The following is a 20,179-nucleotide window of genomic DNA, read 5'->3' on the forward strand; positions in this document are numbered from 1 at the left end:
TGTTTTGTTAAGTTTTATTAGTATTTGTTAGTTCGATATTAAAAATACATTTTATGTTACCTGCATTAATGTGCTCTTGAGAGAATATAACTAGTTTTTTTTTTATGCAACTTAGAAGGCAGGGGTATTACGCGCATGTTGCCGATCCTGAAGAAACCTCTTCCACCTCTTTTTTGAAAAACCCTATGCTGTAGTCTCTTAGAAAATAATCGATAGGGAGCTTATTCCATGACCTGAGCGTTCGTGAAAGAAAACATTTCTGAAATCATGTTGTACGCGACCATTTAGGCTGTAGAGCATGAGTGTGAACTCCCTGTCGATGGCGAGCTGTACGATGGTAGAAAGTGGCCGTAGGCATCATATTGAACAATTCCTCTGCGCACGATATCTCCTTGTTGCATTGAGTCAAAGAACTTTAGGTGGTATCCAGCGGCCTATAAGCGCAATACTCCATGTAGGGCCGGATTTACGATTTGTAGAGAACTCGTTGATCCGGCGTGAAGTATTATGTAACATCAGACTAATCCTAAATAGATACTTAGACTGTTCTGTTACAATTTAATTAAAATTTATCTGTTGATATCCAATATTAGTACAAATCAAAAAACTAATTGATCAATTAACTAACTGATAATATAAATAAATAAATAATTGAACCGACTTTTAGACAGTGTAGATATCCAACATTAGTACAAATAAAAAATCAATTAATTGATAATATAAATAAACACATAATTGATCCGCCTATTAGACAGTCTACTAATGTCCAGAGGAAGAATTTGTACAAAAGTCGATTGCTTGGGTACCTCTGTCCCATTCGTGTTTCAACCGTGAAGCAGTTGTGTTTGCTTGGCTGTGTTTCGGTTTGAAGGGTGGGATATGGCGTGAATTTACTGGGTACAGAGGAATAACATCTGAGTCCTCAGGAATGGCAACGCATGGGGGGTATCATGGGCGAAACAGTATACTCTGTTATGTCCATGGTACTGCTCATGTGTATAGGCGACGGTTACCACTGTCCATCAGGTGGGCTATCAGCTTGTTTGCCATTCTAAGTTGTATAAACAAAAAAAATATTACAAATCAATTAATTGACTGTTTGAATTTGTTACTAATTTCTTCAGATTGTTTCTGTAATGATTTCAATAAAAATTCTCTTGAAATGTATTATACCTATATCATACCTATCAACCCCAGTTGTTTATTCTGAATCTTCACCGCGAACAATAGCTGTATGACTATAAACTTGTGATAATTATCTGAGGTCAAAGCAAGCGGTGCGGAACGGTATGTAGGGGGAAGACACTTGTTATTATCATGTGAAGACTTTTTGAAGACGTTCCCACACTCGGAGCACTGATTCCTCGATTAACACTGATTCATAATTAGTTAATTACACTTGACCCCAGTTTTAATTAAACAATGTGAATTAAACCAAAATGAGAATCCGCTTTGCGCAAATCCACTGTGAGAATTTTTGGTATAATTGCCTTAGAATTACAAAAACTGTGCCGAAGCCATTAAAAAAAATTGGATAAAAATATCTATTACCTACTCATAGAATTAAAACGTATAATTCTCTCTTACTGGTTGGAAAGTTGAATAAAAAACATAGATAATATTTATTCAATTTTATTAAAAATATTCATATTTCGAATTGACTGTTTTCCCTCTCAATTTAGTCCTCATATATAATATGACCGTTTCTAATCGTAGAAACATGTAAACAATAATTCAAGAGCATATTCACTGTATATGATTAAACAGTTATTACATAACTGTTACAATTTCCATCTGTTCAGTTTCACATCGATTAAAATGTGTTTAATTCGCTAATTTCGTAATACTGTTATCAATTCCGTAAATTCACATTGTTCAATGTCTCGCTACAAAAATATTGTAATTTTTTGTACTTCTTATTACACTTTCCATGTGGAATGTTTGAAATCACACATCTTTTTATTATAATACGTACATTTCATAATTCAAAACTATAAATCCATCATAAAAAATTACTCGCATAAAATAAATAGAATTTCAAATTTAGAGTTTTTAAAAACGATATTATATCGTACTATGGACTAAAACTTACTTAACTAAGTTGTTCGAATCTCGATATAAATATACATACGCACAGTGACAATTCGTCTCATAAATGGTCACCGCTACATTATAAAGCTTATTGGTATAGGTGTGCGTTGGGTCACCAACATATCGACATACTGTTATCATCAAACCAACGGTAAATAAACACTGATAGAAAATAATATCGACTAAAATAATAACAGATGACGACACTTTAAATTATTAAGAGATACAAGTACCCAACAGGTCTTATTTGGCTTTCGTCTTACTAATAATAATATCTCTAATTATACTAAATAATGTACAAACACATCACATATAATTCAAAATCACGCCAAAAACAATCTCTTAAAATTCCTCAACCAAACCATTAAAATAGACTTAATATTAACCGAAATAGCGATAAAAACAATGACTGTCATGGATACTATAGCTATTTGGCCCCAAAGAAACGAATATAAGAGCAGAGCAGAGAGAGAGAAAGAGAGAGATCTTTGATGATAATGGATAACTTCCGCAGGTAAATATTACGACTTGGTTCAACCGCAAAAACTGTACTGCGTCTTAGGTGGTGGTTAGGTGTTAGAAGTACACGCAGAAGGAAAGCAGTTGTATACAATCAATAATTTTTATAGCACGAGCACTAGATTGGTATTATAGATCTTGAGATATTGATTTACAATAGTTACCTTTATGTATTTGTTAAGTAAAATATTGTGAACGTATTTACGAGGCGGAGGGACGTGTAGGCCGTACCCACCCCATAATTGTTTGGTGCCAACCCTAAGAAATATATATATACGGAGCTCTTACATAATGTTCCTTTATGAGACCTACCCCTCCCCCCAGCCCCAAAAAAAAACTCCTTATTTTATTATTTTTAATGGACGAAATCTCATGTGCTATAATTATTTGAACAATCTGCCTCTCCCTTTCGTCTTGTCTCTTAGCAACCCAAGACGCAGTATAGTGTTAACGGTCAGAGTTTCGTATATTCGATATACAAAATGGGATTCAATACATAAAAAAACCCTGTTTTATAAATAAATAAATGTATGAAATTATGACAATCATAATTATCAGATAGTAGGCAATTTTTTATTCTTAACAAATGGTAATTTAAGAAACATAATTCCATTGTTTGAATTATTTTTCAGTTAAAAAAACTGTACATTTTGGTGTTACACAATAATTGTGAAGTATATTAGAGGCCTGTGCAGATGATATTTTCTGGGATTTACGACGTTGTGTCCACTAGGGACATATTACCGACCTGTGCACATTATACAATACAATTCTACGTTCATATTTAATCTTCTGCACAGGACCTAATAAGGACACAACGGTTTCATTCCATTGTTCGCCATTTGATCTCTATTTTTTACAAGTAAATATACTCGCATTAGGGATCCTTAACGTAATAAAGCTTTCAATAGTCTATTCATTGTGACATGATTTTTTTCTCTCTGCACTTTATTTTATTATCTATGGAATCTATAAGGCGGTATTAAAAAGGTTAATACTGGCTGGTGTAATGTTGACGCTGGTGTAACTATTATGTACGTATGTACTTTTTTATTATTGTTACGCGACACCTTTGCAAATTGAGAACAGACTTTTTTTTTCTTAAGAGTTTACTTTTACAATGGTCCCAATGTTACGTTTATTTCGTTAATAAAGTTTGATTATTAATAAAATGTCACAGTTTCAATGCACTATAAAATTTATATTTATGTAATTTCAAAAAGGTTTCAATCCATCACTATTTTTTGTAGGCTAGTGGTGGTAGATTACATCATATGTTCACACATAATTCTGGATCAATTTTTAATCTCATATTAATTTCACCATGATTAAATTTGTTTTAATGTAAAACAAAATCTTTAAAAATACATATAAATACATAGATCGTTTAAAATTTAATAAACTATAAAGTTGCCGATTTTACGTTTGTAAACCTTCTTAAAACGTTATTTTGGTCCTATGGCCCGCATATATGTACTTGTTAATCGTGTCATAATGAATAGAGATTAGGCACTATAATAAAATTATGTATAATTACGTCATCAAATCACTCACCAATGTCCATATACTGGAATTCACTGTGAATTCAACACTTCAAATACACACGCGCGAATGTCTATCTAGTTGCGACACTTTACCACAGAGTATTTTACCCACAGAGTGTAAGCTTTTCAAATAGTGATTATTGTTCGCCTATTAACATGAATAAGGCGAATAATTTGGAAAAATAATGGGGTTATTACATAACCATATTATAAGTGTATAACTTAATCATAAATACAGATTATACTATATACATTATCCATCTCCATATATCCACTATATATATACTATTCTATAATAAGTCTGTATTTATGACAAAATATAATGTAAAAAATTGTAAAAAAAATGCCTTAAAATCTTTTAGGCAGTTTAGAACAAAATGCATTGGAATTTTCGTTCGTAAAACTTTATCTAAACTTGATCCTATATACATATATAGATTAGAGCGGCATCTTTGAAGTCATATATTCTCAAAAATATGAAGATGTTTCGATACTACTTTTAACTCCAGAGATAGTGAACAGAATCAAAACAAAGACATTTATAGAAAAAAGGGAAATAGGCAAAATTAACTCCAGACGTATGTAAAATGTATAATGTACCTAATTATAAATAAAGTTATATAGGAAATTATTAATTATATAAAATATATATATATATATATATATATATATATATATATATATATATATATATATATATATATATATATATATATATATATATATATATATTTTAATTAGCTGATGCCCACGACATTGTCCTATTTATATATATAATATTCGTGTTTAGTATGTATCAATGTATGTACCTACCTATTTATTATGTCTGGGAGTACTGGACTTATTTAAGTAAATGTCTTTACTTAAGTAGGTTGTGTACTAAGTTGTATAAGTTACTATAGTTTTTAACTATCCCACGGGAACTCTTTAAATTTCCGTCATTAAAAGTATCTAAAATATTGACCGGGGATATAAGATATCACCATGCAAAATTTCGCCTAAATCAGTCCAACAGTTTCGGAGATTAGCCCGTACAAATAGACAGAGAAACAAAAATTTTAAAAAGTCTGGATGTGTACTATTTCACATCTAACATTCCGCTAACTCTACAGTTGACCACTACAGTTTTTTTTTCATTTCAAGTAACTTATATTACGTTTAAATGAAGAAAAAAAAAAAACAAAACTTTCGACGCCTATTATAAAAAATTATGCATTGCTTGCACTAAAAAAAACTATTATAATGACGGCGTAACAATCCCTTAAGTGTAGTGAAAAACAACATTGTTATTCGAATTATTCATGTCTAAGGTTACCACTTTCCAGATTGACTGCTTATAGAGACACTGACTGACACTCTGTCAAGTTTCGATACTCTGTGACTACTGCAGGCTGTCGTCTCCCAGCCTGCAGTCCATTGGCTATTGAAGGCTCGTGTCGGTGAGCCGGTGGCTGTTGTGGGCGTCGTGGTGCCAGTTGGCCGCCTGGTCGGGCCGCATCACGTCATCCACGGGTGGGCATACCGGCCGAGGGCCCGGCTCTGGGGTGTATGTGAACGTGAGCCCTGTAGCGTATATGATGCCATCGTTCCTCACCAACGACACAGGTACCTGAAGATGTGGAGATTTTTAATCAGCCATTAAATGATATTTTAAAACTAACTGATCTATCAAACATTGTTTTCCCCGTTACTACCACTTACTGAGACCATTTCTTTTTTCATCGGGATAATACCTCTACTTTTTCTCAAGTTAGAACAGACATACACGTTGACAAAATGTCATTAAAATCGGTTGTGCGGTTTTGGAAATAATAATAATAATACCCCAACAGTGTTATTTAGATATATAAAAACTATCATGGATTAGATCAGCGGTCGACAACCGCATGCGGCCTGCGACCCTGGTGATAGTGGCCCATGGTCCGTTTTGTAAATGATAGCTTATTTAAATAAAATTTATGTTCATAAGACTTTCATTTACAAAACTTTTATTTTAATTTATGAATTACAAATTATTAAACAATAAATATTCTTTAATAAATATAGTTGTCTTCTTTAAAATTCTTCTTTAAGTCTATTATTCCTCATTTTTCAAACAAAATGTTCTCTCATTTTTATTATCACCGATATAGGGATCGATTATCAAAATTATGAATGTGTGCGGCTCGTCTTTTCTGCATTTTGCCACTAAGATGCCCTTGCCTATCCAAAGGTTGCCGACCCCTGGATTAGATACTTATATTTTCAAGAAAAAAATATGTCAATAAAAAACATTACCAAACAAAAACTAAACAAAACAAAGAAACAGTGGTAGATGTAATTGTACCAATTCATAGAGGTCGTCTAAGAGTACATTGTAGTTAAATTGGCAAACGGCTGCATTCCCACGAGACGTAGTGCTGTATATTATTACGTATACTGGCATGACTCAATTTTTTTTTACATTCACTACATGTATGAAAGAATATTTCAACTAATATAAATTAATAATAATATTTATTAATAATATTCAAGTATTAATTTATGTATGTTTATATTTATTTGTTTAATATATTATATGTATGTTTATATTAGTTTATTTATATGTTTATAATATATGAATATTTTCTATGTATGAATTTTTATATTCCTTCAATTCAATAATGCACCGCCTACTTATTTCTCGGTTTTTCCATTGGTGACTGGTAGAGAATACCATCCAGCGTTAAGCCCCCTATACATTTGTTTCATTGTGCATTAAAGTTTAAAAAAATAAATAAATAAATTTAAAATTTTATAAATAAACAATACTTTTTTACTTAATTATAAGCATATGAATAGTCATTTTTTAAGAATTAACCGCTCTCTTCGGGATGAAATTTCAGCTAAGAAGAACGGGTAAGAAACTCAGCTGTTCTTTTTTTTTATAAATAAAAGTTGAGTTTACAACAAAAATGCGAATGAATAAAATGACTATTAGATACTTTATAGCGAAAAAAAAAAACTAAAATAAATATTCTTAAACCGACCAGTTCCTACTAGATCCGTTCACGTGTATAACGGATGAATCAGCCATCGTTGTGTTCGACCATATTATAGGTTATTACTAGGTAATTACTTAAGCAGCAAATTCCAGTATCTTTTTGAAAATTACGACCGTAACCTTCGTTCCAGTAATACTATCCAACTATCTATCCCCTCACACCGTAATGGTTTCGCTTCAAATTTTTTTCTCCTGCATTCTTCACGACTCTGGAACGCGCTTCCTGATACCATTAAGAGACTATCGACTAAACCACCTTTCAAAAAAAACGTTCATGCTCACTTTTTTACTTTATCCGAGCAATAAGTACTTTATATTACTCTTAATTTCGTGTATGATATAGTATATGTCATATATGTGTAAGTATATTTGTTATTTATATATATTTACTCGTTTATATATGTAATTTTAATATGTATGTATATCAATAATTACTAATACCGCAATCAAGTATTCTAACACTTCCCTATGGTTGACTGGGAGAGAATGCTTTTAACATTAAGTCCGCCATGTATACATATATGTACTAATGAATAAAATAAATAAAATAAATAGTTAGTAGTAGAGACAACCATTAGTTTGTTTATTTACATTTTTATTACTTTCTATTAACATTTCTATTAAGTCATTATGTTTCAAATATTACCTGCGTAGGCTGTCGCACCCACAACCACTGGCCCCTAAACTGCGATATGTCCGGCACCACACAGAGCATCGACTCGGCACATCGGTACATCGTCTCCGCTTCCACATCGCCGAACCACACCTGCAGAGAAGGGGTAAAGTTGTCCCCGGCTAGTTCCAGCATAGCCACGTCACCGCCGCCATTTAGGTTCAATGAGTGTACCAGAGGGACAGGCGTCACTGGGGACCTGTTGACAAATATATGGACGGTCATAAAATTGTTTTAATTTCGACGACTTACATGAATCGCTGTCCTCGGCGCTCAGAGTTCAATATAGCAAACTGGGTGAGCTTTTTTTCATAAATAATATTAAAGAGGTAACCCTGTCCGCGATATACGCGATAGAAATATACCTTTTCTTTTTGATGGATGAAAATGGTATGATAACCCCGCCTGCGCTAACGGGATACGCTGGCGGAGCACCAGTGAAGGGTGATAGATGAGAATGAAAACAGGCCAGTTAGTCTATCATTAGCAATAATTAGGCAACTATTAGTAAAATCCCCCTTATAGGAGAAGCTATGTTTAGCAGTGTGCAATTAACGCCTGATACAAAAAAAAAATTAGTATCAAGTGACATGACATTATAAAAGGAAATAAAGTAAAAGTTGTACTCGTACGTAATGATAGAGTCTTGACACAAAAAGCCTATTAAATGGGCACTTAATAAAATATTAATCTTAATCATAAGTCTCTGCGTAGTTTTATCATTAAATGTTTCATTATAATAGATACAACGTCACATTAAGTGGTTAATAAACATAATTATAATAGGTACTTCATGTCATTTGCGATTAGTCGATGTCTGCTCGGCTTGCATGTAGGGCCATGGAAAATACGTATGATGCCATTATTATATGTTTTAAATATTTTTAGATGGAAATAAATGACATAAGTGAATATAAAAAAAAAATTACTTTTAAAAGCGATAATTAACGAAGCACTCACGCTCTTAACGTGCGAATCTCTTTAAAAATAATTTTGTTTTAATTACCCTTTAACTATATAGCTATTAATATATTGTTTATCTTATTATTTTTGCTTCATATATGTTATACTTTATATACAAACCCTATAGATACTTTTTCCTATCGGGTTCTAGGTTGACTGGGAGTAATCCCTTTAAGGGATATGTCCGCCTGTGTACATTTTTGTTATAACCAAATTTCTACATTAAAGTGTATGTACAAAAGCATAAATAAATAAACAGTTCCCACTTAATTTCATGTAAGAACTCCGAATCATAAAAATCGGTCAGACGCCAAATGGAACACTTTTGAACTTACTAAGAAATAAAATAGGCATGCAAAGTATGTACAATTGCGACATCTACTTAAATATATATCTCGACAAATATTTATATATTTATATATAACTAATCACAGGACAGTTTATAAAAAAAAAATCCACAAACGTATTGATGCCGACTACTTACAAACATTGAGGCTTTAAATGTCAGGGCACTATTCCATTTTTATATGTAAAAATATGTTTTAATTAATATAATTAAATACCTGACAGGTCCCATGCCTTCATAGAACTGGTATTCAGCCTTATCGGTTGATATGATCGTCCAACAAGCGCCGTCATTGATCATTTCCTTATTTGGCTCTTTGGGGCATGGTGTCGCCTGGAACTGTATGATACGCTCTTGGGAGAGGCAGAGGTACATTCGCTCTGTGTCCTTCATGTAGAATGCGCATTTATGTAGTTGCGAAACAGGATCATCCGCTTCTAAAAGTGCCATTTGTTTGTCCACCTAAAAACAATGTTTTTTATTAATAAGAGAGAGAGAGAGATAATATAGATAGATAAACACTTTATTTGAGCCAATTATGACGCATGTAAATTAACAAATGAGTTCATATAATCAATATATTACACTATTTTTAAATAAAAAATAAAATACGAAAATATGTTTTCGCCATTTGTGTCACAGTGATTCAAATAGGATACAAATCAGTGATACTTCAGCTTAAAAGCAAAGCACTGATTTTTAGCTGCAGCCTGAAGTTATATAGTATGGAATATACGGTTTGCTTTAATAGTACATAATGAAAAGTTAAACAAGTTTTGTTGAAACTATTACAAAAACGTTTTCTTAATGAAATTAGTAACAAATTGAAAGATTAAATCAATTAATCGATTTTTTAATTGTACCAATATTGGACATCAACAGATTGTCTTATTAGCTGTGTGGTACCGGCATAGAACAGACCACCCCTTTCTTTCCCGTGGGTATCGTAAGAGGCGACTAAGAGAACTTAATAGTCCAGGGATGGGCAGCAGCGCTCCTGTTAAAACACCTCCAAAGCCTAACTGCGGTTGCCAGCCCTTATGAGAAACGAAAAACACCAGTTATGGGGTATACTCAGTTTTGTCGACTACTAGCTTTTACTCGCGACTTCGTGTAACTGCGATTTGTTTACTGACTGGGATAAAAAATAGCCTATACCCTTCTTCATCCTATATACCTAATAGTAGGGGAGCCCAAGCGGGGATTTTGCACGTTACTCGAGCGTGTCAGAAAATTGTAAGGAGAAACTTACTCCTTGTAATGTACTTCTACTATATATTAATATGGGGGCGGGTGTTAAGAGCAGCCGATTAGATTAGTAAAAAAATTATTCCTCAGAAAAACTCGAGCGCGTCAGATTAAGACAAAGTAAAGGTGACAAAAGTGATTATTTCAATAATCTGATTTCAGCGTGACATACACGGAAAATGGTCGGATCACTAAGTTGTAAAAAAAATACGTCACCTCGAAAAACTCGAACTTGATTGATTTTTTTTTTTAATTTAAAAGAAGATTTAAGGATTACGAAAAAAATATAATCTGACGTTTTTAATGGGGCGATGTAGCTAAAATCATCAACAATTTGTGGAGAATACCGTAAAATGGGGTCAATAGGGATTTGAGTTTGAATAGGGACACAACTGGTTTAGAACATTTGAAGATAAATGAAAAAAAAAAAAATAACAACCAGTGATGCAAAAAATTTCAACATTTTAGAATATTGAATCTTTAAAATGGAAAATCTGAGGCCTTTGGAGTTAGTAAAAGGTGTCTGAAGTAGTGGTGTATAAAACGATAAAATTAGTGCTCCAGATTTTTTTTTGTGTTTTGTAATTACGAATAAACTTGGTTTAAAAGTGTTTTTGAACAAATAGTATGTTAGTAATGGGGTCTAATAGCCCCATTGCTAGCAAAGTACCCTTTCGGGTTGATTTCCACGTGGCCCCCTGGAAACCATTGTGCTGTAACTACAAACTTACTTTCATATTTACTTTATTAGTAAAGATTACTGTTATGAGAAACAAAACATTCAAGAAGTCCACATTTCACCAATAATAACTTCAACGTAAGTAATTTTTTGTACAAATTTTAAGTTTCTGCAACTTTTTGGTAATAATAATTTTTTTATACTACTGCGGTGACAAACAAGCATACGGCCCGTCTGATAGTAAACGGGGTTACCGTAGTCTATGGACGCCTGTGACACCAGGGATGTCACGCGCGATTTGTTGACCCCGCGATAAATTTATTCATAGACAAGAGCAGTTGCGTGATAACTTAACTAATAAATTTGTTGTAACAAAATATAATTAAATTGCCTATCGTATGTAAGTATTTTAATTTCAAATATGTCCACTAGAAGTAGCACTAACAATAGTTTCGGTATTTTGCCGCCGGAGTGAAATGCGAAACTTAAATTTTTGCTGATAAAGAAATAGAAAACTGATATGTTTGCTCAGAATACAGTTCACTATTCAGTGGATCGGATATTATTGTATATGTACATAATTGTAACTATTGTATAACATTGTCAAATTTTATATGATTTTCCATGTAACGCAAGTCGTATGACGAATTTTAAATTCTACAATTTATTTTTTTAATTTCTTTTAATATAATAAATGCAAGTTTGTAACGATGGATGTATGAGTGAATGATGATTTATGTACTGATTAACAGGAGGGAAGCCGCGGGATACAACTAGCCCTATTGTTTAATATAATAAATACGAAAGTCTATAATGATGAATATTGTATATGATGATAGATGGATGTTTGTAACTCTTTCATGTATAAACTACTGAACAAATTTGAATGAAATTTGGTAAACGGATAGGCTATATACTAAATTAACACACAGGATACTTGTATGGTATATGTATAATATAGGTACTGATTCACATATATTGGCGGAGCTGTGGGGTACAGCTAGTAAACACTAAAATTTACTTCTTTATTTGGGTGTTTCTCTGCTATTTGGAAATTCGTCCATATAATATTATCCTAAGCAAATTTTATTAAAAGTTCAGAAAGTTTGTTAATAAAATAAAGGGCAATAGTTAATTAAATATATATCTTGATAAAACCCACACATTATCCTCTTGTTTTTTTAGTTATCGATGATTATATGCAAAACCGTGACAGAGGACTGTTATAATCATCCAAGGGAATGTTTTTATAAACAAAAACAAATATTTTTATTTATTAAAATAATCAAAATTTTTATTTTTCATTGTCATTCATAAAATATGTATTTTTTTTAATAAATCAACAGTATTAAAACAAATTTGACTTATAATAGTCACTTTTCTTAAGACTAATAACATTTGTGTCAAACTTAAGAATATTAAATTAAATTTCTAGTTTAATTAATTTAACCAAATTATATTCCTAGTTTAACAGTATTTTTAAGACTCTAATTATATAACACTAAAGTCGGTCTTTATATTAATAAAAATAAACAAAAAACATTACTAATGCTAATTAATTATCACAACTGACATTTTAGGTTGACATATTTGATTAAAACATTTGTACTTTTAAATTAACTAAAGTAATTAATATTAAATGTATGACGCCTTACAATAAAAATCAGTCTTAACATTGTTCTTCAGGAAAACAACCTTCATATTAACTTATCTTTCAAAAACGGGTACAGATATTGGAAAATAAAAAATAATCTTTTCCTTTTTTAACTTAGATCTGGATATGGTAACGTCTCCAATATTTCGTTAAAACTGACATCAAAAATATTAATTCACTCCATTATGAATATGTGGCCCTTATTATCATATATTTTCATAAAACTTACTGTTAATTCGCCTTCCTCATTATTTACTTGATTACTAACAGCAGCATAACGATATTCGGTATTTTAATTTAACTAAAACGTAATTACCACTGTTGTATTACTGTAGTCTGATTGTACTGGGCCTTATAGTATTGTCATTATAATCATCATTATTGTCATCAGTATTGAAATAATCACACGGTTGTGAAATTTCAGTTTCTGTAATAATATTACTATCCGGCGAGTTATAGGCTGGTCTGGTTTCGTCTTCGAATTCTGAGTCTGTGTAAACGTCTTCAACGTGAAGTTTCGTCATTTGGTGGTTCAAAACCCTTAGATTAAAATGCTGACACTATTCTTTACAAAAGCAGCTTAAACTTTTCATTAAGAGCTTCCCAGCACTTTGCAGTAATACCAAAGGACGTCATATTTTAATCTGACATATTTTAAGGGTACCATTGAAACTTTTTAAATTCTTGGCGTCTCTCAATATCGTTAGTCGTATTATCAGATGTTCTTCCGCGAGATGCTCTGAATCAGGCGTATTTTCCTTTACAAAAGTATTCGTCATGTCTTTCATAACTTTCTTCTTTCCACAATGCTTAGAACAATGCTCTTTCGAAACCTTTTTTACAGCCTTATGCTTACGATGACTCATATCCTTAACTAATTTGTGCCTTTTTTTCTTTTGATAATTTCACCTATCTTTTTCTTTATATTGAGGGACAAATTTAATTCATTAATATTTCAAACGTTCAGCTATACGTTTTTGTTCTAATATTTCTTTTCTTATTTTGGGTGGTTTCTTTATCGGTGGCATTTTGAGATAATAGCTATCTCTATCTAATATCTAGCATGCCAGACTTGACAAAAGCTATGTAAACAAGTGGTATGAACAGTATGCTATAAAATAACAGAGGACTGTTGGTCACTTAATAAAACAAAATCATTTTATCAGATTAACAGTACAGATGTAGCTACATACTAGATAATCAATTGTTTTAAACAAATTATTGTTATTAAAACTCTTGAAATAGTAAAAAAAGGCTTACCAGTGGACTGTTTCCACCGAGATACGTGGATCACCAGCAGTGCAGCCGTAGTACTAAAATAACATGGTGGGTACCCGCTTAGATCCACAACCGAACGTACTTCATACCGACTACATTCCGTTACACGATCTAAATGATTCGCGCCAAAACAAAACTTGACTTCAGCGTTGTTTTCAAATTTTAACAGGGGATTGTTTTAATAATTTGAGGATGGCATTTGCACATAGATATTTTGATTAAATTTCTATTGTAAAAATATAATTGAGATGTATAAATATGCTTACTGTAGTTTATGTGTTTGGATATTTTTTTATTCAGTTATCAACGGCAAAAAAATAAATACCAGTATGTACCAGGGGGCTGTATTTTAAGGTGGTTGGGCCTCATTTATTTAAATATTACTTATTAAATTACGAAATAAGCTACGACGTGTCAATGATACCTAATACTATGTCGTTATGATACAAAAAACTGAGAAATATTACGATCTATCACAAAAAAATAATTTAGGACAGCGATTACGGTTACGTGGTGGTAACCGATTCCCTTAGATTATTATTACAGCACACACAACAGCATATTTTAGTGCGACGAATAAAATTTTTTACTTTAAATATTTTTTTAACAAAAAAATGAATTAAAAAAATTCTTTTATTTAGACAAGACGTTAGACACGCTTTTGCAGTGAGACGCCTGAATATCCATTTGTTATTGCAAGTGCAACTTTTTTGTAGCAACACAGCTACCCTCTTATTCATAAAAACTAAATATTCTTACAAATCTACTTTAACTATTACAGTGCTTGTCACTGTCAGTCATATTAAGAATTTGGCGCAAAAGAAAAAGACAAAACAAATAACTAAAATAGATTTATGACACTTGACGTTTTTATGACTAACTCCCTTTATCATAAATATAAGTTTTATAACTTTTTGTACATCCTGACGCTTAAATCGTACGATACTATGCCGTGTTACAGTAAATTATAAATATGTTATCAATTTCTGTAAGACCAGAAATTTCACATGTGCGTTGTTATCCTTGAAGAAAAGCTAGAGATAAGATAGAGAAAGATATTGAATGAATCTTTTTGGATAACCCTCAATAGGACTTGTTCTATAATCAATGTGTTCGCGCAGTTCCCGTTCGAATCACCTTTGGAGTTTTGCGCTAAATGCTACCAATAAGGTTTCAAGGTACGTTATCAAACACTTGGTTCCTTATTAAATTTCGTAATAAATATTTAACGGAAAATAAACACTATTATATATCTATTTAGAACTACGGCTACAAAAACTGGACTGGACTGATTAAAAAAAATCTAAATAAACTCAGATTAATAAAACAAATAAAACTTGGTACTCAGTAAAAACAGTGATTGATTGGTTAAGTGTATAACTAATCAATGACAATATAAAATATATGTAAACAGAAAAATGTAAATTATAAATAATACAACAATTTACTTTGACAAAACAAATTTATAACCAATTTAAAAAAAAAAGGGAAAGGTTTTCATTTCAATCATTTCTTTTCGGTATAGTATATAGAATAATTATAATTAAATTTTCAGTTGTAACTATATTGCGCGATATTTTCATCATTTTTAAAGCGATTTTAGTGACTATTTTTTTCGATTACTGTTCCATATTTGCGTTTGTATGTCCACTGCTGAACATAACCTCTCCCATAAGGTTTGCTAGTAGTGGCCACGCTTGGTAGGCGAGTTGGCAACTGCATTTTGGCTTTTGGTGATGTTTTAAGAGGAACATTGCTGCCCATCCCTCGACCATAAGCTTCCTTAGTCGCCTCTTACGACATCCACGGGAAAAATAGCGGTGGCCTATTCTATGCCGGGAAAATATGTTCTACATATTTATTATTATTTATTTACTGAAAAGACAGTATTATTTAGATTCACTTATATTTTTTTTTATTTTTGTCTTGAAATAATAAAACTACTCAGTAAAAATATTTCTATCACTATACCCTTGAAGTTTTACAAGAAGAATTACATTTTAATTAAAATATTATGGAGAAAATAATAGACAATGTTTGTAATTAAAACTGACAATATCCCGCGGTGTTGCCCGCATCAACGCATAAAAACATCTTACGTTTTAATTCCGAATATTATTTATCTATTTGCGTATTTCATTCAGATCCATCAAAACGTTTAATGTGATTAAGTACCAAACAAATAAACATCTATACATATTTTCACAATTTAATATTAGTAAATGTTAAAATTTGTATTTTTATTGTAACTTCACACAATTTTTTTAACGTCTAGTTATAATTATCGAAATCATGATAGTATACAATAAACAAATAACTAATTAAAAATGGTGCAATAAAGTGCAAATAAATAAATATTTACATAAATATTTAAAATGTTTTTTATATTAAATGATTACATATTATTGCATACTAGCTTCTATCTGCAATTTCGTATGCGTGTATTTTGGAAATAGACAACGGTTTCTAAACGGTATATCCAGATAAAACATACACAAATTTTTAAGATAGAACATACCAACTGCGAAAACTGCATTTAATTTAGTTTTTTTGCGATACCGGAACAAATATAAAGACACAAAAATTCTGAAACGACGATGACTGTTATAATATATATAATATATAAAGAATAAACCTGATATATTTTTTTCCTAAATAACTCTCATGTACCCACATCATTCATTACAATTCTATTGTAATACTATATAAGAGTAAGGTAAAAACAAATAACTTTTTTTTAGTTTTAAATGATAAAATTCAATAAAAAGTCATGCTAACGTTGTTTATAAATTGTTAATAACTTTAAAAGTGCATGTGTATCTTTTTTTGAAGTTTGCAAGGTATCTGCAATCTGCAAGGTATTGTATGAGAAAATTTGCTAGTGAATTATCAAAATTAATCCCCATTGTTAATACTGAGATTACTTCAACTTCAGAATATCATATCAAATTTATTTGTACTTTTAGGGTAAATTGTGTTACACTTAGGTATTTAGAATAAAATTTGACTTGATTGATTTATTTAGAGAAACAATGGCCGTGTAAGAGGCGACTACGGGCAGGAGAGGGATGGGCAGCAGCTTCCCTCTTGATATGTCCCCAAAATCTAAGTGCAGTTGCCACCCTTCCCCCCCCCCTGCTGAATATAGCCTTCCCTCTAAATTCAGCAGTGGACAGCGTTTAAATATGGTAATAATAGTAATTTAAACAAACTCAATCCAGTAGTTTAGTTTTAAAATCAAATTAATTGGTTTTGCTACAGTTGAAGTCAGTTTTTTATTTTTTGCGAAATAATCTTAAATTATTACTTTTTTAACTTGCTTTAATAGGAATTTATAGTAAACAACAAATAAATTTACTATTTACTTGTGGTTCTTCAGTAGACTTTATTGCCAAACTTATTACCTTACTAGCATGCTACTTATTATTTTTAACTTCATTCTTATGACCGGAATATGTTTAGTGACAGGGATAAAAAGTAGTCTATTTCCTTCTCCACCCCATATAGTATGTGTATACCAAATTTCATAGCGATTGACTAAGCTCTTAAGGTGCTACAAAGTAAGAAATGAACAAACCCACTTTCTTAATTATAATATTAGTAAGGATTATTGATAGCAAAGTCACTTCCATCCCACACATTGTCAGATGCAGAATTATTATATTGTCAATATTGTCATTCAAAGGGGAATGAAAAAACATTATATTATTTCTATAATTTTGACATTTCATTTTCAAATCCATATACCAAAATTAATTTTAATACAATATTTGGCATAAAAAAAAGTATTGAATAAAAAATATTACTACCAATAATGTTGTTTAAACAATCGATTTCAATTTATTTCAACTGTAAAGTAGTTCTGTTTGCATGGCTGTGTTTCGGTTTGAAGGGTGGGATATGGCAGTGAATTTACAGGGTACAGAGGAATAACACCTGAGTCCTCAAGAATGACAATATGTGGGGAGTATCACGGGTGAAACAGTATACTCTGTTATGTCCATTGTACTGCTCATGTCTATAGGCGATGGTTACCAATTTCCATCAGGTGGGCCGTCAGCTTGTTTGCCATTCTAAGTTGTATAAAAAAATCATCTAAAGTTTGTTGAACATAATGTTAACATAGGAACTTGAAACTTGCAAATGAAAATTTAGATGGAATTTGAAATGCTAATCATATATTATGATTGCAGCATCTATTTAAAAATGTATTTATAGTCTAGACTAGAAATATTGTTTTTGTGGTATGTCATGTCATGTCATGACGATGCACTGTGATGCACTCTTGAAAATTGTCTGAGTAAGGCCTATTGTTTGCAAAATTATTATCAGAATCAGTCTAGAGTTGGTAAAATTATAAATTACTTAGAAAAATAAACATAAATTTAGAACCTACTCCTTTTGAGGTCACTTAAGAAAGATTTAATATAATCTTCAGAATTCAAAATCTAAACATAATTTTAGATATGAATTTTGAAATTAAATTGTTCTTTTTTTTTATGAATTTTATAATAATGTGATCAATTTACCTTTCTTATAATGAGCCGAGGCAGTGCCATGCCTGTCACTGAACAGACCAGTTTCACTGTAGAACCATAGTGGACATATCCATCTCTTACTGCAAACTCTTCTGATTCACTCTCATTATCGTCCAGTAAATGAATAGTAAACGCTCCCCACTGTGTTGATGATGCATGGAAATTACCATTTTCAACATGAAGGTACCTCGTTGAAACAGTTTGTGACCTGAGTCGGTTGAAAAGAGCCACCTTTGTCCCACTAGCAATACACAAGTCAGCATTTTTCAGTGATTGTTTCTTTTTAGATGGCTTTGATATCACTTTAATCCTTTTACTGTTAAAAATTCCTATATCATGGCCATTTCCATAGAACATTTTAACAGATAGCATGAAATGTTTACGTTTATCTGAATCTGATATGTACAAAGTCTTAGCGGCACAGTACTGTTTACCATTATTTAAGTCAAGCTGTTGCATATCTTGGTCAGAATTGCCTATACCAATGAAGGCGCAAAGCTGCGCCGCCTGCTCAGTCTCGCCCTCACGCAGCATGCGCTCACGTCGCAGTCGCCATCCATCCCCAAACAAATAAATACAAGGAGGAGGGCAGAAGAAACGCTTCTCATTACCATACGATTTTTGGGCCACTTTAGCGTGCAAAATTACCACCACCATATCCGAACGGTCGCGAAGGTATCGTTCCATCGCCTCGCGAGTCAGACGACGCTCTTCGGGGCGGTAAGCTCCGGCACCAGGGCCTGCGGCGTTGGCATAGCGCGGGTAAAGCGCGCCGTGCTGCGGCGGGGGCGACGGCGGCCCCTGTGCCATGCCGCCCGCGCCCGCGCCGTACTGGTGCGGCATACTCGCCACGGCTCCACCTCACCATGTACCACGCTTCATAATGTATCGGCTGTTAAATGGGCCCACCATGTTGCCCTTCCCATATCACTATCTGGATATGACGGTCCATCTACTACTGCAGAGCATTGCCTAATGCTGGCAAAACAGGCCCAGGGTATTGAGCGGCGTCCTTTATCTGAATTTTAATACACTGGGTAACAACAACACGTATGTAGAAATATGGGAAGTCGGCTTCCCCAAGCTACTATCATGCGATCGATACACTTTTGTATTATTCACGACACTATAAATTAATTACGGTGGGAACCTTAGCACACATTTCATTCAAAAACACCTGTTCGACGACAAAATTTTCAGATAGTCTAAATCACTATTCCACGGTTTGTTGTTAATAATTTACACATAAAAATAAGACTTTTTCAATCTGTACATTAAAACAAAAGTATTTTAACTTATTGCACTTAGTAAAAGCTTATAAACTTATGTTTATTCGTAAAATAAATACAATAAGATAACGCTAGAGAAATGAACTGTCAAAATCAGACCATAGACAAGCAAAGTGTAAGCGTGTTGGCGACTACACGCGCGCGAACACAATCGAGTATTGCGAGGTGTCTGCGAGGTTGGTCGTTCTGCGGTGCGGCGACTGACAGCCGGTCATAGGATAGGATGTGGGGTTACGCATGGGGCGTGAGAAAATAAAGTGTGGGAAAGAGTGGGCGTCGCGGCGTAGTAAAACATTTGATATGTTGTAGTGAAGCAAACACATTTATGAACGCAG

At 32.5% G+C, this 20,179-nt stretch overlaps 1 protein-coding gene across 1 annotated transcript; it reads right to left on the reverse strand.

The window, feature by feature from the left end:
• Window positions 1–1,616: 1,616 nt before the first annotated feature.
• LOC113514616 (suppressor of hairless protein) lies at window positions 1,617–19,876 on the reverse strand. Its single transcript, XM_052902728.1, has 4 exons — window positions 18,547–19,876; window positions 9,376–9,620; window positions 7,823–8,048; window positions 1,617–5,763 (listed from the first exon to the last, which is right to left on the reverse strand). Exons 1-4 carry the CDS (start codon window positions 19,396–19,398, stop codon window positions 5,575–5,577), a joined length of 1,512 nt encoding a protein of 503 aa, XP_052758688.1. The 5' UTR covers window positions 19,399–19,876; the 3' UTR covers window positions 1,617–5,574.
• Between the last annotated feature and the right edge of the window lie 303 nt (window positions 19,877–20,179).

Source organism: Galleria mellonella, unplaced genomic scaffold, assembly GCF_026898425.1.
Source record: "Galleria mellonella isolate WM207_F2 unplaced genomic scaffold, CSIRO_AGI_GalMel_v1 utg93, whole genome shotgun sequence".
Taxonomy (NCBI): domain Eukaryota; kingdom Metazoa; phylum Arthropoda; class Insecta; order Lepidoptera; family Pyralidae; genus Galleria; species Galleria mellonella.

What these genes read in the sequence shown, in the direction of transcription:
- LOC113514616 (XM_052902728.1), bottom strand. Translation starts at nt 19,398, where the DNA reads ATGCCGCACCAGTACGGCGCGGGCGCGGGCGGCATGGCACAGGGGCCG. An exon ending in GAAGGCATGGGACCTGTCAG is followed by an intron (nt 8,049 to 9,375) that starts GTATTTAATTAT and finishes ATTTGTCAACAG; the next exon opens with GTCCCCAGTGACGCCTGTCC. An exon ending in GGGTGCGACAGCCTACGCAG is followed by an intron (nt 5,764 to 7,822) that starts GTAATATTTGAA and finishes CCACATCTTCAG; the next exon opens with GTACCTGTGTCGTTGGTGAG.